This window comes from Lycorma delicatula, chromosome 10, assembly GCF_047948215.1.
Source record: "Lycorma delicatula isolate Av1 chromosome 10, ASM4794821v1, whole genome shotgun sequence".
NCBI classification, from domain to species: Eukaryota; Metazoa; Arthropoda; class Insecta; order Hemiptera; family Fulgoridae; genus Lycorma; species Lycorma delicatula.
Genome location: NC_134464.1, coordinates 60,885,391 through 60,910,561, shown reverse-complemented (window position 1 = coordinate 60,910,561; position 25,171 = coordinate 60,885,391). Strand labels below are relative to the sequence as shown.

The following is a 25,171-nucleotide window of genomic DNA, read 5'->3' as shown; positions in this document are numbered from 1 at the left end:
TGTTTTTGTTGGTAAGAACACTAACTTTATACACGAAAGATTTTCAACGTGTGGATGACCCGGACAATTGTCAATGAGCAGCTATATTTTGTCATTTTCAATCTTTAATTCACGATCCCATTTTCGTAACCAAGACGTAAAGATATCACTTGTCATCCAAGATTTCTTGTTACTTTCGTACACAACAGGAAACGATGTCAAATTTTTAAAACATCGGGGTTTAGCACTTATCAATATAACCAAACTTTTTTTTTTTTTTTGTCAGTTCCGGTCTCATTTGTAGCAGTTAGTACTGTTAGTCTCTTTTGATAATTTTTCTACCGAACATGTTTCGCCTTGAAAGAGAAGGGTTCTTTCTGGCGACAGTTTAAAAAAAATAGACCGGATTCATCACCATTATAGACTTTTTGTCTGAATAGCCCTGTTTTAATTTTGGTCATATAGTTTCTAGCCCTTTTCTGACGCTGCTGCGGCCTCGCCGCTTATTCTCCCCAACACAATATCGCGACGCTGACGGGACGGTTGTATCCAAACATACTTATTTCAGTGACTTGTCCCCTTCAAAGTAGATGTAACAGACTTATTCCAATGATGGAAGGATTTTTAGTAACCTTCATAAGTCCTCTTGGCGCAATTTTTCTGTTTGTTCCCTATTTTCAAATTCCTTACCTTTAAGAAGAATTTTAAGCTCAGAAAAGGTCCAAAAATCGTAGGAAATCATATCTGGTGACTAAGGAGCCTATTTGAACTCGTTCGATCGCGTGTTTTGTAAAGAATTTCCGGAGACGTCGTGACGCATGGGCTAGAGCGTTCGTTGTCTTGATTAATTTTCCAGTTGCCATTTTCCCAACGCTTTGATCTATTGCGTCGAACAGGGTCTCTTGGCTGACGAAGAACAATTATTTAATACTCTTGTTCAAGACCATTCTCATGAGGAATAATCACAAAGACAACCCTTGTTAATCAGAAAGATTGTCAGCACGACCTTCATATTTCTTGAGGATTGCCTGGCTTTTTTTACCACGGAGAACTTGGAGTTTTCCAATGGGATGACTGTGTGTTGGTCTCACGGACATAGCCATTGATCCATGATTCATCTCTGGTTATTATTTTCTTCATAAAATCAATATTAACACATTTCAGCATGTTTTGTGCTACTTGTAATCGTTTTGCCTTTTGTTCATGAGAATAAAGTTTTGGGACAAATTTTTCTGCTACTTGCCGCAATCCAAAATTTTCCGTTAAAATCAGTTACACTAATGAAATTCCTACTTCATCTTAAGCTCTCTAATTGTTATTCGACGATTATTCATCATGGTCTGTCGAACTCGCTCAATTTTTTCGGAATTTTGGCTGGTGGAAATTCTGCTAGAATATACGTCACTTTTAACAGATGTTCGGTCGTATTGGAAGCGGCGATATCACTTTAATTTGTGTAACACCCGTAGCTTGTTCACAAAAGCTGTTTGAATCTTTCTTATTGTCTTTGATAATGTGTTACCAAGTTTCTGATAAAATTTAATGCAGATTCTCTGTTCAACCCGTTGTCATTTTTAACAACGAAAACACCACAATTACTCATAAGTTTTATTTTTACGACTGGTGAGCAACGACCGGTTGCAACGGCAGCAAAACGGTGAATCAAACGCAACCAATACAAGTTAAGGTCACATTCCACTATGCTCTCCCTCCCACGCTGAAACTAGTTACTGCAATAAAAAATAACTTTCCCCCAAACTTTGTATTACATGAAACAGCTTCTTAAAAAATACCTTATGGATTGGCGAAGAAACAATGAAAAATATGTGTAATATATTGTTATTTATTTCTGAAAAGGTTTTATTTTACTGTTATATATATATATATATATATCAAAGAATATTAACAAGATTTACAAAATATTTCATTCTGTTATGGCAATGTTATTTTAAATCTTCTTTCATATTTATATTGGATGATTTTTTACTTTCTTCTTGGGTTGCATTCTTCTTGGGCGAATATTCTTCTTCCAAGTAATCTTTCACCTTTTCCTGAAACGAATAAAAAGAATAAGAATCAATCTAAATATAATACTATTTTTGCGTATTGTATTTTGATATTTTAGATAGATATGTCATTATTATTAGGTAAATATCTTTTTTCTGAGCTGCTATAGCAGGACTTTTAAAATTCGTTCAAAGCTAATTTAATTATTATAAAGCTAAGTTGATTATTATAAGCCAGACCGATTTTCAATCATTTTTTATAAAATCTTTTTTTGAACCGAGAATTCTTGATAAATTTTAAATATGTATTGAAAATTAATCACCCCAAGAATAGATTTAGAGGATTTTTTTGTATTTAACGTAGAATTATTCGGTGATTGGTATAGGTTTTAAATGCCTACTTATAATAAATGATATATTGTAACGATATGTTTATTTTCAAAGAATAACAAACAACAATCAAAAAAATTATAATGACATATATATATATATATATATATATATATATATATATATATATATATATATATCAAGACCTTCATTTCCTTTTTCCTGTATAGCCTCCGGAAATTCTATTTCCGATAATACTTCAGAGGATGATATGTATGAGTGTAAATGAAATGTAGTCTTGTACAGTCTCAGTTCGACCATTCCTGAGATGTGTGGTTATACGAAACCCTACCACCAAAGAACTCCGATATCTACATTTCGTATTCAAATCCGTATAAAAATAACTGACTTTAATAGGACTTGAACGCTGGAACTCTCGACTTCCAATCAACTGATTTGGGATGACACGTTCACCACTAGACCAACTCGGTGGGTTTATGTCATCAAGACCTGCGTCGTTTTTATGAATATAAAAACCAGTTATTTAAAAAATATACAAGTATTCATAAAGTATAGCGACTCTAAATCAAATTTTAACAATTGAACTAGATAAATGGAATATACAAATGCTCTTACCTCGAAACGATAATTCTTTCGGTAAGAGGCCAACATACCCTAAGCACCTATTGGTCCCAGTTTTAAATTGAAAGGTTAAGATTTTAATAACCATAAAAATTTGAACGTAAAAAACTGTGGGATATCATAACCTTAATCAACATAGCGGTTATTTATTATATCTAGCATTTTATCATGTTTAGTCTGGAAATATTAACCCCCCCAATACTTTACCAAAAAAATTGCCCCTTATACACAAATCTCTGTACAAAATTTCATTAAAATCTAAACTATATATAATCTATATAATTTTATATCTATAAAATTAATGATAGAATTAATTGTAATTATTAGTCTAAAAGAAACTTAAATCCTTAAGTAAATGCAAGGTGGCAACGCAAGAAGGAGAAATGGAGATAGATATACACCGTGGAGTGCCCCAGGGCTCAGTTTTAGGCCCATTATTATGGGTCTTAACGTTCGATGAGATCTTAAATCTAGACTATCCTGCTTGGGTTGAATTTATGACCTATGCCGAGAATTTGGTGGTCTTGGCGAGTGACAGGCATGAATTGGAGGCACAAGAAAAGGCCAATTTGACATTGCAGATAATAAATGGTTGGCTATGTGAAAAGCATCTAACGCTAAATACTGGTAAATGTAATTTTATTACATTTACTGGCAGAAGGATCATTGAGCGGCTAAATATCAAGGTCAATGAACAAGTAATAGCAGAAACAGATAGATTAAATGGTGCATTTACGGAACACATACACGAGGTTTGTAGTAGGGCTGATAAGATGACTAAATCTCTTAATATTATTATGACTTCTCAACGAGCACCTAAAGCGTCTAAAAGGAGGGTTGTTGTGTCCTCGGTTATGTCGTCGATATTATATCCTGTCCCGATATGGTGGCTTTCAGTACGGATAAAGAAGAACTTGGCACGCTTAGTTAGGATCCATAGGAGACTGTTGATTGGCGTGGTATTCGCGTACAGGACAGTCTCCTATGAGGCGTTATGCGTTTTATCAGGAGTGCCTCCGATCGACCTTATGGCTCATTTCAGAGTCGAAAGAGATCAAGGTGTTGAAGTTCATGAAGCGAGGCATAGGCTACTAGAGAGATGGCAGGATAGATGGAGCATAGCAGGCTCTGGAGACAGGACCAGAAAGCTAATCCCCAATCTAAGGAACTGGATACGTAGAAAACACGGTGAAATAAACTTTTACACGTCACACTGTTTTACAGGACACGGTAGTTTTAATTACTATCTGCATAGAGTCGGTAGAAGGGAAACTGCAGCCTGTATGTACTGTGACTGTGATGATGATGTCGAACATACTTTCCCTGTATGTCATAAATGGAGGGAAGAGACAGACGGTATTGACCTGTCATCTGATGGAACTGGGAGACTAATCAATAGCATGTTAAACAGTGAAGAAACTTGGAAAAAAGTTGAGTTGGTCATCAAATGAATACTTATGCAGAAAACCAACAATGAGAGGAGACTAGGATTTTAAACTTTAGCATAGGGCAGGGTGGACAGCCTCAGTGGTGAGGGCTGACATGCCGAGGTGTGTCAGTTCCGATGATCCACTGGGGACTCAAGGGTTTTCGTTAGGTTAATATCAAGACCTGAAAAGACCCAATCGCCACGACACGATAATACATGGTATTGACGTGGCGGTATACGGATGGCAAAAGAACTCAAAAGAACTGACCGGTGGGCCGACCTGCCATGCCGGACATATAGCCGGTAGGTGGGAGGGCCCTTTTTTTTTTTTTTTTTGTCTTCAGTCATTTGACTGGTTTGATGCAGCTCTCCAAGATTCCCTATCTAGTGCTAGTCGTTTCATTTCAGTATACCCTCTACACCCTACATCCCTAACAATTTGTTTTACATACTCCAAACGTGGCCTGCCTACACAATTTTTCCCTTCTACCTGTCCTTCCAAAATTAAAGCGACTATTCCAGGATGCCTTAGTATGTGGCCTATAAGTCTGTCTCTTCTTTTAACTATATTTTTCCAAATGCTTCTTTCTTCATCTATTTGCCGCAATACCTCCTCATTTGTCACTTTATCCACCCATCTGATTTTTAACATTCTGCTATAGCACCACATTTCAAAAGCTTCTAACCTTTTCTTCTCAGATACTCCGATTGTCCAAGTTTCACTTCCATATAAAGCGACACTCCAAACATACACTTTCAAAAATCTTTTCCTGACATTTAAATTAATTTTTGATGTAAACAACTTATATTTCTTACTGAAGGCTCGTTTAGCTTGTGCTATTCGGCATTTTATATCGCTCCTGCTTCGTCCATCTTTAGTAATTCTACTTCCCAAATAGCAAAATTCTTCTACCTCCATAATCTTTTCTCCTCCTATTTTCACATTCAGTGGTCCATCTTTGTTATTTCTACTACATTTCATTACTTTTGTTTAGTTCTTGTTTATTTTCATGCGATAGTTCTTGCGTAGGACTTCATCTACGCCGTTCATTGTTTCTTCTAAATCCTTTTTATTCTCGGCTAGAATTACTATATCATCAGCAAATCGTAGCATCTTTATCTTTTCACCTTGTACTGTTACTCCGAATCTAAATTGTTCTTTAACATCATTAACTGCTAGTTCCATGTAAAGATTAAAAGTAACGGAGATAGAGAACATCCTTGTCGGACTCCCTTTCTTATTATGGCTTCTTTCTTATGTTCTTCAATTGCTACTGTTGCTGTTTGGTTCCTGTACATGTTAGCAATTGTTCTTCTATCTCTGTATTTGAACCCTAATTTTTTTAAAATGGTGAACATTTTATTCCAGTCTACGTTATCGAATGCCTTTTCTAGGTCTATAAACGCCAAGTATGTTGGTTTGTTTTTCTTTAATCTTCCTTCTACTATTAATCTGAGGCCTAAAATTGCTTCCCTTGTCCCTATACTTTTCCTGAAACCAAATTGGTCTTCTCCTAACACTTCCTCCACTCTCCTCTCAATTCTTCTGTATAGAATTCTAGTTAAGATTTTTGATGCATGACTAGTTAAACTAATTGTTCTGTATTCTTCACATTTATCTGCCCCTGCTTTCTTTGGTATCATTACTATAACACTTTTTTTGAAGTCTGATGGAAATTCCCCTTTTTCATAAATATTACACACCAGTTTGTATAATCTATCAATCGCCTCCTCCCCTGCACTGCGCAGTAATTCTACAGGTATTCCGTCTATTCCAGGAGCCTTTCTGCCATTTAAATCTTTTAATGCTCTCTTAAATTCAGATCTCAGTATTGTTTCTCCCATTTCATCCTCCTCAACTTCCTCTTCTTCCTCTATAAAACCATTTTCTAATTCATTTCCTCCGTATAACTCTTCAATATATTCCACCCATCTATCGACTTTACCTTTCGTATTATATATAGGTGTACCATCTTTGTTTAACACATTATTAGATTTTAATTTATGTACCCCAAAATTTTCCTTAACTTTCCTGTATGCTCCGTCTATTTTACCAATGTTCATTTCTCTTTCCACTTCTGAACACTTTTCTTTAATCCACTCTTCTTTTGCCAGTTTGCACTTCCTGTTTATAGCATTTCTTAATTGCCGATAGTTCCTTTTACTTTCTTCATCACTAGCATTCTTATATTTTCTACGTTCATCCATCAGCTGCAATATATCGTCTGAAACCCAAGGTTTTCTACCAGTTCTCTTTATTCCGCCTAAGTTTGCTTCTGCTGATTTAAGAATTTCCTTTTTAACATTCTCCCATTCTTCTTCTACATTTTCTATCTTATCTTTTTTACTCAGACCTCTTGCGATGTCCTCCTCAAAAATCTTCTTTACCTCCTCTTCCTCAAGCTTCTCTAAATTCCACCGATTCATCTGACACCTTTTCTTCAGTTTTTAAACCCCAATCTACATTTCATTATCACCAAATTATGGTCGCTATCAATGTCTGCTCCAGGGTAAGTTTTGCAGTCCACGAGTTGATTTCTAAATCTTTGCTTAACCATGATATAATCTATCTGATACCTTGCAGTATCGCCTGGCTTTTTCCAAGTGTATATTCTTCTATTATGATTTTTAAATTGGGTGTTGGCAATTACTAAATTATACTTCGTGCAAAACTCTATAAGTCGGTCCCCTCTTTCATTCCTTTTGCCCAGCCCGTATTCACCCACTATATTTCCTTCCTTGCCTTTTCCAATGCTTGCATTCCAATCTCCAACTATTATTAAATTTTCATCTCCTTTTACGTGTTTAATTGCTTCATCAATCTCTTCGTATACACATTCTACCTCATCATCATCATGGGCGCTTGTAGGCATATAGACGTTAACAATCGTTGTCGGTTTAGGTTTTGAATTTATCCTTATTACAATGACTCTATCGCTATGCGTCTTGAAATACTCCACTCTCCTCCCTATTTTCTTGTTCATCACGAAACCTACTCCTGCCTGCCCGTTATTTGACGCTGAGTTAATTACTCTAAAGTTACCCGACCAAAAGTCGCCTTCCTCTTCCCACCGAACCTCACTAATTCCTACTATATCCACGTTTACCCTATCCATTTCCCTTTTTAAATTCTCTAGCCTACCAACCTTTTTTAAGCTTCTAACATTCCACGCTCCGACTCGTAGAATGTTATTTTTACTTTTCTGGTGACCCCTTCCTTAGTAGTCCCCACCCGGAGATCCGAACGGGGGACTATTTTACCTCCGGAATATTTTACCAAGGAAGGCGCCTCCATTATTGCTTTTGAAAATGCAGAGCCACATTTTCTTGGAAAAAAAAACAGCTGTAGTTTTCCATTGCTTTCAGCTGCGCAGTACTCAGAGGACTGAGTGATGTTGATATGGCCGTTTAAGTCATTGTGATTTACGCCCCTAACAACTACTGAAAGAGCTGCTGCCCTCTTTCAGGAATCATTCCTTAGTCTGGCTCTCAACAGATACCTCTCCGATATGGTTGCAGAGGGAGGGCCCATTAGAGTAGAACAGGCACTCCCCTGGGTGGCGCAATACCAACCAGTCGGACCGGCCCAGGGGAGTAGAGTTCAAAATTTATGTAAAGATTAGCAATATACTTACAAATTCACTATTTTTAAATAAGCATTGCATAAACTTAAATCCGAGCTCACAACCACTGTATGCAACGAAATTATCTGAAAAATAAAATTAAAACTTAAAATTATATCTTTATTATTACATGTGTTAATACTAAATGTTAAATAAATAAAAAAATGAATAAAGTTATTTTGCATACTTAGTTACAATTCGAAATTTCATCAGTATAAAGCATCTTCGGCCAATATTTACTTTTCTTAAGTCATTTATTTCAATAGCTGTAAATATGCCCTACCGTTTCGCCTTCAGCGTAGAAAAAAAATATATATTTGACGACGCGAAGGCATTAAATACATATTTATTATATACTTTTCTGTAACTTACAATGGTCCAACTGTGTCCTCAAATCTTGCATCTTAATTAAACTCACTTCTGATATCTTACGATGGTGAAATTTTACACATTGTTAATTTAATTTATTTCTATTTATCTATACAATTATATAAAGAGAAAAAGGGTTTTTTTGTTAGGGATAAAAAAAATATCTGATCTGGATCCACATGACTTCCTTGTACGTCTATTAAATTACATATACACATTTTTTCTGTACTTCATTTAAACATGTTTCATTTGAAAGTTAGATCCACCAATTCTTTAATAAAAGTTGACAGTTACAAAATTGCTAAATTATTAATTTTTATTAACTCAAATATGTATACAATTATTAATTCAACAATCTGACCTGAAATATTAGGTTAGAGTAAAAGTCCCTTGATTACTCTTTAAATAAATTGTTTACCAAATAATCCTATAATAAAAATGATTATTCTACACCATAAGGTCAAAAGTAATATTTCTAGCCAGTATACAGAAGTTTACTAAACGGAATACTTTAATTATTATTAACTTTTATTTATACGACACACTAGAAATCTTGTGAATATTACGCGCAAGTGGAAAAAATGTTCTACCATCACTTTAAATTGAATACAATTCAAAAGTGTATTTTATTTTTCTGTCAAATAATTAAATAAATTGATTTTTTTTTAAATAAATTTTGTAAAAATTTGCTAAGAAAATTCAAAAATAATACGATTCTAAATTATAATTTTCAATTAATATTAAATAATCAGATGTTTCACCAAATATATTATATATACACATATGTAATGCCTCTTAAATTAAATTTACACATTTTTAAAAGTACATAAAATTTTATTTCACTAATAATTTTTTTTTCATTTTTTTGTTTTTATATTCATTGAATTGAAATTTTTTTTACAATCACGGGTTAATAATTATTGAATCAATATATATTTATATTAAAAAAAATCAACCAGATTTTTGGTGACTGTAATCTTCATGTCAATAAATCAATTTTTAGATTTTTTTTAATTCGACCTTGAAAGGGGATAACGAAATGTAAAAACGTTTTTGAACAATGATTCTAAATTTTCCCGATCCCGGCTGTAGTAAATTAAATATTCAGTAGATATATTCTTGCAAATACTCTTCAAATAAATATTTAAAAACCATTTTAGGGTTTTTTTTTATTTCCAATTATTTTAAGGGGTACGAAAGTATTCGACGCTGAGACTTAACTACCACAGTCGCTACCACCGTTACTGTATGTGTGACTGTCTGCACCTGCCTCCGGCTACTTGATTAATAAAAATAAAATAAAAAGATCGACCGCTACAGAAAACGCAATAGCGCGGCGAAGCTGTGACGTGGGGCTAGTTTTATTTACAGTACGAGGGGAACACCTTGGGGAAGGGAGCTGAAGCGATAAGATGTAGCTATCGATCCGATTGATTTTGACTGTACATTCAGTATTTGCATCGGTGTCATCCCAACTATGCCAGGCTTATTACTATGAGATGTAAAAAGTCAGTCAGAGGGCGATAGACGACTCCCGTTAAAGCACAACAGGCCCCAAGAAACGGGGGTATTGTGGCGACCGGAACGTCACTAGGCGGGTGTCTTCCCCTACGGGGTTGGGATGTAGATTCAGTATCAATAGATCAGGTAGCTGTTGAAGACCACCGGGTTGGTCTACTGGTGAACGCGTCTTCGCAAATCAGCTGATTTCGAAATCAACAGTTCCAACGTTCAAATCCTAGTAAAGGCTTTTATACGGATTTGAATACTAGATCGCGGATATCCGTGTTCTTTGGTGGTTGGGTTTCAATTAACCACACATCTCAGAAATGGTTGACCTGAGACTGTACAAGAATATACTTCACTTTCGCTCATATATATCATCCTCTGAAGTAATACGTGACGTTTTTTCCCGGAGACTAAACAGGAAGAAAAAAAAAGGTGGCTGTTGAAACCGATTTTAATATAACTGATGTAATACCGTCTAAAATTTAAGTACGCTGATCACCTGGTTTAATTATAAGTAATTGGTATAATAATGAAAACTAATTATAGGTTATAATATACAATAAAACTGCATATAATTTTTTTTTTCTTATTTTTTTGCTAAAGAATTAAAATATAATTAATTAATTATATATATTATTAATGTAAAATTCGATAAGAATTTCATTTAACTGTGATTAAAAAGTAGGAAAAAAAGTTCAATTTTATTAACATGCTTTTCTAAAAAAATAAAAAAAAAACAATTCAAACTAAAAAAATAATTTTATTTTCAAGAAAATTACTTTTAAAAAATTTTCTATTTATGCATGATTAAAATAAAATACGAGGGGCGCGCTTTCATATTCGACTTTACAATTAGAGCGCGCACCACGCGTTTCTTTTTAGTTATGCAAAAATATAAAAACTTTTTAAAAAGTAATTTTCGTGAAAACAAATTTTTTTTTACTTTTTAGTTTAAATTATTTTCTCTTTGATATCTATTTTTTGTAGAAAAGCCTTTTTTTTACTCTTATTTGATTGAATTTTTTGTATTACTTGGTTATAAAGAAATAGTGACTCAAATGTTCCCGGTGCAGTCTAAAAATTCTTTAATATATGAAAATAGATTACTTACTTTCTTTTTTTAGGCAGTCTGATGCAATTGAAATCATTATATCTTTTATGGTTTTATTTTTCATAAGCTCTTCAAAATTCGCAAAAGCAACCTCTATATTTATTTTGTCATCTTTCACCTGTAACAAAAAAATTTACCATTTTTATCCCTACTTGCCTGAAATATTATATGTTTTATATAAAATATATGATCAATTTTTTTTATTTGTATTGTAAATTTAAACTTAGAATTATCTGGATCTATTTTTCTATAATTTTCAATATATATTGTTTGTAGGAAAACTTCATTTTTTATTATTTTTATAAGGTTTTAAATTTTTTTGTTGATTTTCACGGTTATATGTTTTTTGGTTTACGTTTTGTTCAGGGTTCATTTTAGAAAAAATAAAATATTTACTATATTAAAAAACTTTTCCACGTGTTTTCTCTGATACATGGTTACAATATTTAACTAATATCTAATACAGTATAGAAACCTAATTTTTTTCTATCAGATGTTACTAAAATATAGCTCTTTAAAAGTTATACTCTGCTTTAGTAAACAATTATAAGTTATTTAATGTTCTGATCTATATTATTGATATAACACGCAGAGTTCCTGCTTTAAATAAATATTACTCACCAAAGTTTAGAAAATTCAGTTGATGGGCAGCATGGGAATCGATTGCCGGTACGGGAGGAATGACATGAAGAATGTCAACATAAAGATATCAGTTACAATCTTGCCAGAAGAAGAACAAATAGCCGCCAAAATTAAATTTGTAGAAAAGGGCAAGCTAAAGAACCTAAAGTTATATTACGTACCTAAAGACATTGATGAAGAGGTGCTGTGTTTTATGCGTTCGTTATAATACGTAGGTAATGAGATATTATTTTTTCTTTATTTTTTGTATATGTTAGAATAATAATGACAAAATACTTTCCAAGTAAATGTTGGGCCAGGAACGTGAGGCGTTTGGTTACGCAACAACGTAGGCTAAATATACATATCATCGCAGGGTACCGTACGATCAGCGCCGAGGCGTCATCGGTTATAGCTGGAGTACCGCCCATAGACTTACAAGCGCAAACGAGAGCTTCAATAGAGGCTAGACGGTACAGAAAGGAAGCAATTGACGGTCTCTACATGGCTTGGCGTGACAGATGACGAGGTTCGGACAAAGAAAGGTGGACATATGGTATCATAAGCGACGTCAGGAACTGGGTGGAACGAAAGCATGGTAACACAGGCTACGAATTTACCCAGTTCCTGTCTGGATATGGATGTTTTCGGGACAATCTGTACAGGATAGGCAGATGCCATTCAAGTCGCTGTGTCGATTGCGGCGGACTGGATAAAGCAGAACATCTGGTGTTCTTTCGTCCTAGATGGCGCAACTATAGGGTAGTGCTCGAGGATCAGGGTATGGAGGGGGGGCCAACAATATAATCGAGGTAAGGCTCAGCAATAGCAACAAATGGGAATGTATCTTGACTACGATCACATCAATGATACGAGAGAAGGTCAATGAAGAGAGGCGACGGCAAGCTGAGCACATGCGTATCTATAGAGACGTGGAGTTCGATGACGGGTGATCAAGGGAGACACCAGCTTACGGTGGTGGGCGGCGGGGGCTCCTCGGAGTCGTCGCTCGTCGATCGTCCCCTAGGGACACCTTCCGGTCATACGGATTCGGATAGTAGAGTGCATGGGGCTCTACATACCAAGTTAAGTGGATTATTGAACTACCATTAGCAGTGGTAGTTCCCATACAACCAGCCATGTGGTGTGCAAACATAAAATAACCCAACAACCTTAATAACTTTATTAATTTTTGCAAGATTTTTTTTATAGCTTGCATTTCGACGGGCTTAGAATTTTTAATTATAAATTCTTGTTCGATCAGGTAAAAAAATCAACAGGAACAAGTTCAGTTTCTCAATTCTTGTAAATGCGCCAAAATGTAGGCTTATTTTTCTTGAGAATACTTGTAAGGTTGTTTGTCTTCATTTACGACTTTATTAAACGTGGGTATTTTACGTTATATAATCTTTTTAAAACGTCCTTTTTTAGTACGAATAAAATTTTACTTTTCTTAAAAAGTTACTGGTATGATTTAGTGATAAAAAAAGGATTCAAAATTTTATCATTATGAAAATAATGTAAGCTAAAATTATAGTGGTATTTTATTAAATTATAACTTGAGTATTTTGGTATGTAACTTACACTGCCAATTTGACGGAGACCGCACGTGACGTAACACTGTAAAAAAATACAAAATTAAAATTTATATATTTTACAAACATTTAATATATACTGTATTATTAAGAGAGTTGTCAGTTAACATAACTTATTGATTTGTTATCCGTAATAGCGTGTCAGAATAATGGAAACGGTTAGCAGTAGCCTCTCATCTTAGAGGTTAACATTCGAGGCCAGCCGAACTTGCTGTCCTTTGGATTTGTAGGCAATATTCCCGGCTATCATTCTGTTGTCGGGTACTATTCGATACATACCTTGCCGTTGTAACATGTAAATACATCTGCGTAAATATTCGTCATAAGAATTCGAACGCGTTCCGAACCGAGGAACCTGCTCTAGATTCGTGAAGCGTTCGAAAAAATCCATCCATCAGATTTTAAATATAAGTTACCTTATTTTATAGTAATTCTATAGAAAGGATTTGTGTTTCAGTAGTATTTCTGACCACCTTTATTAATCGCTGTCGACGAAGATGATTACATTCAAATAAGCATCAAATAGTCATTTTAATTTTGCGTATTTTAACTTTACTTATTCTGCTTTGTTTTGTGTTGCATCAATCTTTGCTGTATTATTGATTACCCTCATAGTCCAATAAAGTCCCATCTGTAATTTAATTATTAAAAATAAATCCATATTTTGAGGAAATTCGCAAAGAATTGCGCACAGCCACCATCCATTCGTTAAATATCAAAAGTTCTGCCAATGAGAGTTCTTAATGAGATTTTCAAATTAAAATAATATCAACCAAAAAAAAAAAGTGTACTAAACTGGAAATAATGGCAATTCCATTAGTTAGTATAAACTTTCATTTCCATTAGTTAGTATAGTACAGTTGAGAAGATGGTTTTTCTAACGAGTTGAATAGAGCTGTAACTATTTTTTCTTAGGCAGTCGAACTCGCTCCAGTTATTATATTACCGAAACGTATCGTAAATGCTTACTTAATGTATTCAAAAATTATGTCTTTCAAACCATCCTGTCCTAGAGGTTTAAAGTTATATCCTGTAATCTTCTAATTTCATTAAATTTGTTACAAAGACGTAACATAAAATCTGTCATAAAATCTTCAGTCGTGAATTAAAGATGGATTTCATAAATCTCATATTTATACGACTATATATATATATATATTTGTTTGTTTCCTTCTCATTGTGACAGACGCTAGCAAGTTGTTCCAACTATATTTGATAAACTATCTGTTTTCCTTTCGAATATGATTCAAAACTTGAAACAGCATAACCATCGATTCTCTAATTTCTGTGTATAATTTAATATATTAAATGACGACTAAAAAAATGTTCCCTAAATGTATACTGCATCCGTAATTCTATAAAAATAACTTTAAACCTGTCATCTAGAACGAGAAATCTGAATAGAAAGATTCCATATTTTCATTTTATGTCATAAGAGTGCTGGAAACATTTAAATCGATAGCGTTGTAATCTAAGATATTAAACCTGTATACTATTTACAAGAATGACCTAACTAATTTACGCATCACTGAATTTCCGTTTATCTTTAGAAAGTTAAAAAAAGAGGTTCTTATCGCTAGAAATACTGTATTTTATTTTCCGCAAAATTTTTCAGCAAGCCAATAATTCGCGCGGTGCTAATTATTAACATAAGGACATGGAATTTTGTCATTTTATCTTCCTACTTCTACGGACATCGTAGATAATATCAGTAAACTGCATTGTAAAAATATGCTTATTTCGCTGTGCTTTTAAGACGGGAAATATTCTGCGACGACTCCGACTCTATTTTTTTCCTCTACCTTCCTTTACCTTCTGGTTAATTTTCTTGGTTGTAACATTTTAGTGTTTACAAATTATAGTTTTAGATACTTTTTCTCTTTTAAATTATTCTTCAATATTGAAAACATAATTTAATTTTTACCAACGATTCCATGAACACTTGACTCTGAAAGTTGAATTCCGAAAGAAATTTAGAGCATTTACATGTAATTTAGACCATGTATAAGTATTCCGAGAAGTGGATAGTAATGCTATCGGCAGGGTTACCCGTATTTTGGCTTACCACAATATCCTGGTTATTTCAATTGTTATTGAAATAACCCCATTCCCCAAATTAGGGAAATGAATGATTTAATATTTTAAGGAAATTCAAATCCTGTAATTTTCCTAGTTATTTGATTATGAAGTATATTTAATTTACCTTTCCATCTTCAGTAACCGGCAACTCATCATTCTCGATTATCTTCTTCTCCTCTGCAATAAAAAAATAATAATAATAGAAAAAAATTAGTATTAAATAATAACCTATTTGTTATATGATAGAAAACATTAACTACATTAAAATTCGCTTACCCTCACGTACGCGCGCGCGCACACACACACACACACACAGATAGTGTAAGAAGTATGAATTAATTAAATATTCGATTTTAATCACTTTAATAATCATAAAACCCACTGAATTAACTTTTCTTTTTCAAAACCCGTGAAATGGCTCTCAGCTTTTTTTACGATTCTTGATTTGACAATTTAAAATCTTATTTCTATTTGTATTGTAGAATCGATTAGTGTTGCCGGCTCGATAATAGTTACTTCAGCAATTAAATCCTTCTGCGGCACCGAAAAGATTTCCTAAAACAATTCAGAAGCAACCGCTCCCCCAGAACTATACCTCGGATCCACTGCTCGTCTCGCTATCCTTAGTTTGAACCTAGCAGGGTTAGATATAAAGCCACAGATATGAAAGTGAGGAAGAACTGGTTGACGTAAGGCAAAGTGATTGTTGTCGAGAAAGATTCAGTACTGCCAAAACGATTCCTCCCAGAGGAAAGTTATAGGATTCCTTCGTGCAGCGGATGCCCATTATGTCTTCAATTCCTTCTGAAATTGTGGAATTTTTAACCAAATAGAAATTGTACATTAATGATTTACGATTACTTTTTTCGATTATTTTATTAAATATACGCTGCAATAATTTATTTTTCTTAAAGAATTAAAGAGCCGATCGAGAACGGGCTCATGTTACCTAAGGAACATTTTCCCCCGTTCCTAAAACGGGGGATTCATATCGAAGAATCCAAATGTTCAGCAGAACCGATCCACATTCCTTTGAATATGTATTCCTAAGGCTTACATGTCCTGATTAATTCCGATATTCACATAAGTCGATGCACACATTACTAAAAAAAAAAATAATAATAATATAAATAACGCTATCTCGTTTTTAATGTAGTCTTAATATGTTTTTGAGTTTGAAATCTTTATTTCGTTGTTTTAGTAAACTGGATCAACTCGATGTAAAGTTAATTAAAAAATTTAGAAATTTACTTAGAGTTCCTATTTTGTGAATAAATCAATAAAGAAACGACCCAGATCATTATCATCGCAGGTCCACTAACAACGGGTAATAGGAGTGCTTTGTAAGTAAATCTTGATAAAAATTACTTTTTTAAAGTTGGTAATGGTCAGAAATAGATGATGAGAAAATTTTCTATACAGTCAAAAAGTATGTGTATCGATTTAGTTGTTCGTTGCACAACAAGGAATTTGAGAAGATTTTATATATGTGGCTCCATACCAATGATCTACTCGATTTGAGGCGCAAGATCGAAACAGCTGTAGCTTCCATTACTGAAGATATGTTGTTTAAAGCATCGCACAAACTGTCCTATCGGTAGGATGTGTGCCGCTTGACAAAAGTATATTAAACAGGTGTAGGAAAAAACTGTAAGAGTTACTCTATCTTTTTATTTGTTATTTATTACTGTAGGTGACCCAAAATTTATTTTTATATACCTGTTCTTCTTTATGACAACTTTATTTATAATTTTTTGGCAAATAAAGTATATTTATCTTACCTGGAGTTATCTTCTTTATTTCATCGGCACAACCACTCTGGATTTTTTCTGTGTAATATTTTGATAATCGGGCCTAAAACAATAATTAAATAATTGAATTCTTTTGTGATAATAGTTATTACTTGATGAATAATTGAATATAATTTTAGACATCAATTTCCCCTCCAAAATAAGTTAGCATTACTACATTATTAATTTTCGGATTTCGAGATTTTGGATTTTTATATTCATCTTGTTTTATTATTCATTACGCATTTAGTACACTTTACCGCTCCTATACTGTTGCTTACTTTTCCTGTTGTAAATTTTTTTTTCAAGATTCCATTTACGTACTTTTTAGTACAGTGCATAAAAAACCTAGTGGACGATAATTTCGATTTGTAGGCAATATTCCCGGCTATCATTCTGTTGTCGGGTTGATTCGATTTAGTTGTTCGTTGCACACCAAAGAATGTGAGATTTTTTATATGTGGCTCCATTACCTATGATCTACTCGATTTGAGGCGCAAAATAGAAACAGCTGTCGCTTTAGTGAAGATTTAAAGCATCGCACAAACTGTCCTATCGGTTGGATGTGCCTCGTGACAAAAGTATATTAAACAGGTGTAGGAAAAAACTGTAAGAGTTACTTGTTATTAATTGCTGTAAGTGACCCAAAATTTATTTTTATATACCTGTTCTTTATGACAATTTTATTTATAATTTTCTGGCAAATAAAATGATATTTATCTTACCTGGAGTGAGCTTCTTCATTTCATCGGCACAACCTCTCTGCATTTTTTCTTCGAAATGTTTTGGTAACCGTGCCTAAAACAAAAATTAAATAATTGAATTTTTTGTGATAATAGTTATTACTGGGTGAATAATTGAATATAATTTTACACATCAATTTCCCCTCCAAAATAAGTTAGCATTACTATATCACCATTAATTTTCGGATTTCGGAATTTTGGAGTTTTATATTCATCTTCATTTATTATTTATTCCTCATTTAGTACACTTTACCGCTCCTATACTGTTGCTTACTTTTCCTGTTTACAAGTTTTTTTTCACAGTGCATAAAAAACGTTGTGGACGATAATTACTAACGCGGTTGTTTGCGCCTTTTTTTACGTACTCGCTAATTAACAAAACGTGAAATAAAGAGGCACTGTTATTCCAAAATTAGTCTTCTGTTTTTTATACGGCTTTTTAGTTATTCTACAGTAACATGTTCCTTTTCCTACAAAGTGGAGGCAGCGAATTTTAATATAATGTTTCAAAAGAGCGAGAGGAAGATTAATTTGTTGTTATGAACCGTTTGTCTTAGTCTTTCTTATAATTATGACGTGTCTAAAGCTCCTGAAATAGAACCGTCTAATCAGAATTGCTTCCTCTAAGATTAATTATATTAATCGCTATTGCTCCAACCAGTCCCTGTTATCGAAACAGAGTTAGAGTTTACTTGTCACTCGTAAATAACTCAGGATTACTCGTATTCTATTAGGCTTCGGTTGATGATCCGAGCGACATAATTCGTCTCGAATTGAAAACGGCAACGAAACTACATTTCTTAGTAAATATGGTATAAATCCATTATTTTATGGCATTTTTTTCTCAGTTGCATGAGAATCGTTATCCTGTTTTTCGGGAATGATTTGCGATTCATGTCTGGTCCCTATAATCTTTATATTATTCATATAAAAAATTGAGCGATATTTCTTTTCTAGAAGTATCTTAAAAGATTAATTTTTATTCGGTTAATTTTCGATAACTTTCGATAATTTAACGATGTTGGGTAGTTTAGATGTTTCCCGTTTAAATCTAGAATAATCGATTTAACCTTAAAAGACTGATGTATACGTCTTTCGGTTCAGCATGAGCAGTTCAATCTCAGAATCGCAAAATAAATTTAAAAAAAGTAGTTTGGGTGAGCCACGGAGTGTGTGTGTGTGTGGGCGCACGCTGTTGTATCGATATGAAACACCTATAAATAATACAGAGTGAGCAACATAACACCAAACTCATAATGAAACCGTTATCCAACACTATTTATGAAAGACTCTCACACAACTAGCGCGACTAGTGGATGTAGATGTTACTACTGATTGTTGCTGCCGTTTGTCAGTTGTTACGTGTCAGTGCAGTACACGTTTTGTTGCAGTGCAGTATTGTGAGTACAGTTGTGTTTGTGTAACTCACCGGGTTGGTGTAGTGGTATACGCGTCTTCCCAAATCAGCTGATTTGGAAGTCGAGAGTTCCAGCGTTCAAGTTCTAGTAAAACCAGTTATTTTTACTCGGATTTGAATTCTAGATCGTGGATACTGGTGTTCTTTGGTGGTTGGGTTTCAATTAACCACACATCTCAGGAATGGTCGAACTGAGAATGTACAAGACTGCACTTCATTTACACTCATACGTATCATCATCATTCAACCTCTGAAGTATTATTTATACGGTAGTTACCGGAGGCTAAACTGGAAAAAGAAAGAAGTTGTTTTTGTGTAAAATCCCTTATTCAATCCAGGAGAGGGTAGCTATAGTTGAGGCCTAAATTTGTTCCGGATCGTTTGAAAAGTCACGTCAAGTATTCGTAGAAAAATATTCCGAAATGGGCCTGTACCCCATCGAAGAGTAGCATACACGATTTAGTTAAAAAGTAATGTACAACAGGTTCGGTTTCAAATGCAAAACAAAGTAGGCAACCTTCCGTTAGGACTCCACATGCCATTGGCGATATTGAAAGAATTACTGCCAGTCCAAAAAAATCACTACGCAAATTATCCCAACAATCTTGTGTTAAATACACATCTTGTCGTAAAATACTTCATGAATTAAAATTGAAACCATACCGCGTTACAACTGAAGGAGACAAACAAGCCGAAAGGACTTCATTATTGCAGATCGCTTCTCGAAAACATTGTAGCTGGACAGATAGTCCGGACGTCTTATTTCATGTCAGACAAGGCATGGTTTCACATATCCGGCCATGTTAATTCGCAGAACATGAGGTATTGGATGGCGAGGAATTCTCACGAGATATTCGAGCATCTACTTCTCGATGAGAAAAATTGGTGTTTGGTGTGCCATTTCCTGTAATAGTATAGTGGGATCAATATTTTTTGACCGAACCGTCAATACACAAGTTTACCTCACAATTTTCGAAGAATTCTATGAACAATTAACTGATAATGAAAAAGAATACAGCTTCGTCCAACAAGTCGGAAGAAGCTATCACACATCAAACGTTTCACTGAATCGTTTCATTAAAGCTTTCACAACTGAACGAGATGTCAGCAGAGGACGACGACCTCCACGTTCCCCAGAGTTGTCTACTTTCGATTTTTTCCTTTGTGGCTACATAAGCTCTCTCGTTTATCCATCTAATCCCCACAATATTGATGGCTGAAGGTGGAAATTCAACGAAAAATCAATGTAATTGACAACAACGTTTTGCATCAGACGACTCTCAATATGATCTCTTGAGCACAAAAGTGCATCGATGCCCAGGGTGGTCACTTTGAACATCTTTTGTAACAATAAAGTAACTGCAACATTTAAATTACGTTTTATGTCTTTATATTTAATTTATCCGTATCATTCTTAAAATTTCAGTCCAACATAATCTACCGATTCTGCAGCAGTTATGGGTTCGGTTTTATGTTGCTCTCTTTGTAGGCTTTAATGGCTTTCTATTAACAGAATGATTTAATTTAAAAAATAGGAATTTTATTTTTTTCAATTATTCTGGTAAAATTAAGTCTTGTTTCCAAATTTAAGAGGGTTTTTTTTATAAAGAAAAATTACTTTATAAAAATTCAGCGGGAAAATTACAATAAAAACGCTCTTTACGATAAAAAATCAGTCTATTTAAAATGTTTCAAAATTTTATATAACAATTTTGAGTAATTCGATGTACTCCTAGCGTAAAATATTGCCAAATTCTGATCGTTAAAAAGTAAAATACAGAAATTGGCATATTAAATATTAATTGGATATTTTTGTTAAAAATTAAAGGTCTTCGAGTTATAAGACTACCGCTTGCAATACCCGCATTTCAGTTCATTTACAGGGTTTTTTTAATAGCATATTTTTTCAGAAAATCCATATTTTTTAGTTATTGTTTTTTATATGTTACATTTAGTTTTTAGTTATTTTTAAATATAATAACCTAACTTAAGGTTTTTTTAGGTGTAGTATTTTTAGGCATTTTCACACACGCTACAAATCATTCATCTCATACTCTGAAGCAATACCTAACCGTGGTCCAAGTAATTAAACAAACAAAAAGAAAGAAAGTTTTTAGGTTAGGTTTAAACAGCGGATAACGGTGTTTACAAAATAGGATAATTATATGATAAAAAATTAATAGTTTAATTTGTTATCACACATATTTTTATCTTTTTACTTATTATTTTTCTTTTATCAACCTTATACACATCATATATATTTTATATTTTTTTTATTTTATTTTATATATTTATATTGGTGGTCGGATAACTCATGAGACCCAAAATTAATTCGTTATTCTGAATATTTGATTGAATGTGGACACCACATAACTTTCTTGTACGGCTATTAAATTAAATAAACACATTTTTTTAAATGAAAACTACATAAAATTTTATTTCGTTAATAACTCGTAATATTTTTTTTATTTTACAATCAGAGATTAATAATTATTAATAAATATATTTAAATTTAAAAAAATAAAGAAGTTCAAATAAAAAGGAGATGAAGTCTGATTCGTACCGATATGCCTTTCCCTTGTAATATCCAAATATTTCACTAATTAAAATTTCATTTGGCTATATTTCTGGGAACCAGTGAAAGTAAGTACCACTTGTGGTATATTGTTGAATAGCTCTCGATGAAGGCTTATTACTGTGCAGTTAAGAAAAAGTCCAAAATCCAAACAAATTTGGATTTTGGGCTTTTTGCACACGTTAGGTTCAGTCGATTCTAATCAAAAGAGGAGGTGCACAACTACATGTTACAACAGTCCTACATCCAAAATTTCAACATCCTACGACTAATCGTTTTTGAATTATGCGAGATACGTACATACGTAAGTACAGACGTCACGCCGAAACTAGTCAAAATGGAAATTTCCATTGAAATCTGAAAACCGACATTTTTTGCGATCTCAATACTTTCTTTATTTCGTACGAGGATATAAAAATCGGTATTTATAAATAATAGTTAATTATTTTAATTGGTCCCAAATTATTTTTATTGGTAACGGGTCCCTGGTTATTGAATTCACTGCTGTAACAATTCGATTTCGCAGATCTTAAAGAGTAGCTAGCAGGCTTAATTGGTAAACCCACCGAGTTGGTCAAGTGATGAACTGGTCATCGCAAATCAGCTGATTTGGAAGTCGAGAGTTCTATCTTGCAAAGGCAAGAATAATGTTTTTACGGATTTGAATACTAGATAGTGTTCTTTGGTGGTTGGGATTCAATTAACCACGCATCTCAGGATTGGTCGACCTGAGACTGTATATGACTACATTTACATTCAGACATATCATACTTATTCATCCTCTGAAATAATACCTTACGGTAGTTCCGAAGGTTAAACAGAAAAAAGATAATAACCCTGAAGTAAAAGGATATATTTAATATATTTATTGTTGTATATATTCTATCGTTGACAAAATAGAATTTTAAATTAGTGTTCCGGTCTAAAGTAATAAAAAATATTATTACATTTGCTACTTAAAAATTGAAATTATTTAAAAATTAAAGAGATTAAACATTTCATTTAATAGAACGTCATAATATTAAAAATGCTTATCTTATAAAAACAAAATTTCTAAAAAAATACGAATAATGCCCGTGTAATGGGACGCTTATAATAAATTATAATATGAAAGACATGTTTAAATTTAATATTATAATACAATACGAATAGGATAGAGCAGGTTTCACTTTAATATCAATGTATCGCTTTATATTTAAATGAATTGAAAATAATGACGTGATATTTAATAATTAAATGTCCGATGTTTAATATAAACGAGGTCGTGGTTTTAAATGGACTTTTATTCAAAATCAGTAAAAAATCTTTAATAATTAAAAGTAAATTATTGTTTTTATTTTTATTTAAAATATCCATTTTTCAAACGGAATGTATTATCCAATTTTAAGGGGTTGTAAATGGGTAAAACTCGCAAATTATAAAATAGTTTATTTCATTATATTTTTGGACGATCTATATGTTAGGTAGATTTCATAAGAAAGCTACGTATTGTAATGGGTACCATAATTCCACTTCCGAAAAGTTTCGATATATCTTCTCGTTTCTCATCCCCTAGACCCAAAAACAACCATATTATATATATATATATATATATATATATATATATATATATATATATATATATATACAGAAACGTACACACGTATATTTCAATTCTTGTGGACACGATAGTTGCCATAATTTTGCGCCAATCACTTTCAAATTGTTCCTTAAAAGGAACTCGTCCGAAAATCGCATTCCATTTAGTTACCCGCCAAAATCGGACCATGGGAATGGAAGTGGAGGGGGGCTTTTTCGTAAAAACAAAATATCGCTATAACTTTCTTATTAAGTAAAATATCGAATTTGTTTAAAGTTCCTACTATTGCTTGCATAAGGGCCTAAAACTTATCTAAGTAAAGCTTTTTGATATCACCAACCATTGGTCCAGAGGTGGAAAAAAATTGGGTTTGAAAATAAAAAAATTCATACCTCCTTAATAGGTAGGTACAGTATCGAATCGGTTTAAAGTGGCAGTTAGTCCTCTAAACATTACCTAAAACCTTTGTCTGAAACAATTTTTGATATGTCCTACCCTTACGGCAAGGAATGACCAAAATCTTGCTGAATTCTAAGAAGATGGGCTTGTCGTATGCTAAACATGCGAAACAGTTTTTCACATGCAATCATTGTCGTATTGTGTAAATTTGAAGTTTTTCTTAATTTAAGGTGGAAATCTATTTTATCCTCTACTTAACACCAATGAAATCTACTTCCCCCTTCCGGCGTAACAAAAGGGATTTTTTTTCAAATGAGATGTCATTTTGTTCAAAATAAAATACTTTTTTATAAGTAAAAATTTGATGTAATAAATAAATACAAAGATTAACAAATTAAGATGGCCCCCATTTTGAAGGTGACATTTTCAAAATTTTTTATTTTTTTTTAAAAGATATTAGTCTTAGATTAGGCCAATTAAACGTAGGCTTACCTGTTCGTAAGAAATAATTGTTTTGTTGAAAATCAAAAAATGGCGTCCAGAAGGAAAACAAAGTAAAATAGGATATGTTGATATGAACATTTTTGCTCATTTTGGTTTCCTGAATTAACACCTGAAGTTTGAGGAATACGTCCCAGAACACCCGGAATTCTTTGTTTTTAAAGAATTACACGAGTATATATATTTATGTATCTTCTACTATAATTTATATAATTCATTGTAAATATAATAATAATTAATAATAATAATTAAAAAATATTAATTATAATTTATAATTCATTGTTAATGTTGTATTAATTACATTTATTGTTTTACTTACATTGCTGCCATGAAAACTCAGAAAGATAACTGCAGAAATAAAAAATATGGTCTTCATTTTTTAATTTCTTTTATGAAGATTCTATAAACTTTATTCTCGTGAAAACCTAAAAAACCCTACTTTAACTCTTCTGCTATAATACTGTATTTATATGCAGAAGTAGTTGCTTATATACGGTATAGTGGAGGAAATATTCTTGGAAACATTTTTGTTTGTTTTATTTTTGAAAGGTGTATTTTTTTAGTTGACGTATCTCCTTATATTTAATAAATATATTTGTTTAATATAAGATTTTATATATATATATATATATATATATATATATATATATATATATATATGTGTGTGTGTGTGTGTGTGTGTGTGTGTATGTGTGTGTAAATCTCATATTTAAATAAAGCTTACATAGATAAATAAATACTTTTCTTTTTTATTTAAATTAGTATGATTGTAAATGATGAAAACTATTGCATTAAAAGACTGTTAGTTAAATGCAAAAATAAGATGTGATATTTATTACATTATAGTACGTAATTACGCAATATATATTAATAA

General features: G+C 32.8%; 1 protein-coding gene and 1 long non-coding RNA gene across 3 annotated transcripts in view; one reads left to right on the top strand and one right to left on the bottom strand.

Moving 5' to 3' along the window:
* The window catches only part of LOC142331105 (uncharacterized), a 222,281-nt gene that overhangs the window by 145,094 nt on the left and 52,016 nt on the right, over positions 1-25,171 (top strand). The window lies entirely within an intron of this gene.
* On the bottom strand, positions 1,807-24,774 carry LOC142331258 (uncharacterized). 2 transcript variants are annotated; one of them, XM_075377022.1, is made up of 7 exons: positions 24,617-24,774; positions 17,809-17,881; positions 15,418-15,470; positions 13,204-13,239; positions 10,999-11,116; positions 8,022-8,095; positions 1,807-2,030 (listed from the first exon to the last, which is right to left on the bottom strand). In XM_075377022.1, exons 1-7 carry the CDS (start codon positions 24,671-24,673, stop codon positions 1,923-1,925), a joined length of 519 nt encoding a protein of 172 aa, XP_075233137.1. In that variant the 5' UTR covers positions 24,674-24,774; the 3' UTR covers positions 1,807-1,922. The 2 variants fall into 2 exon arrangements, with proteins under 2 accessions (XP_075233137.1, XP_075233138.1); XM_075377023.1 differs by lacking the exon at positions 8,022-8,095.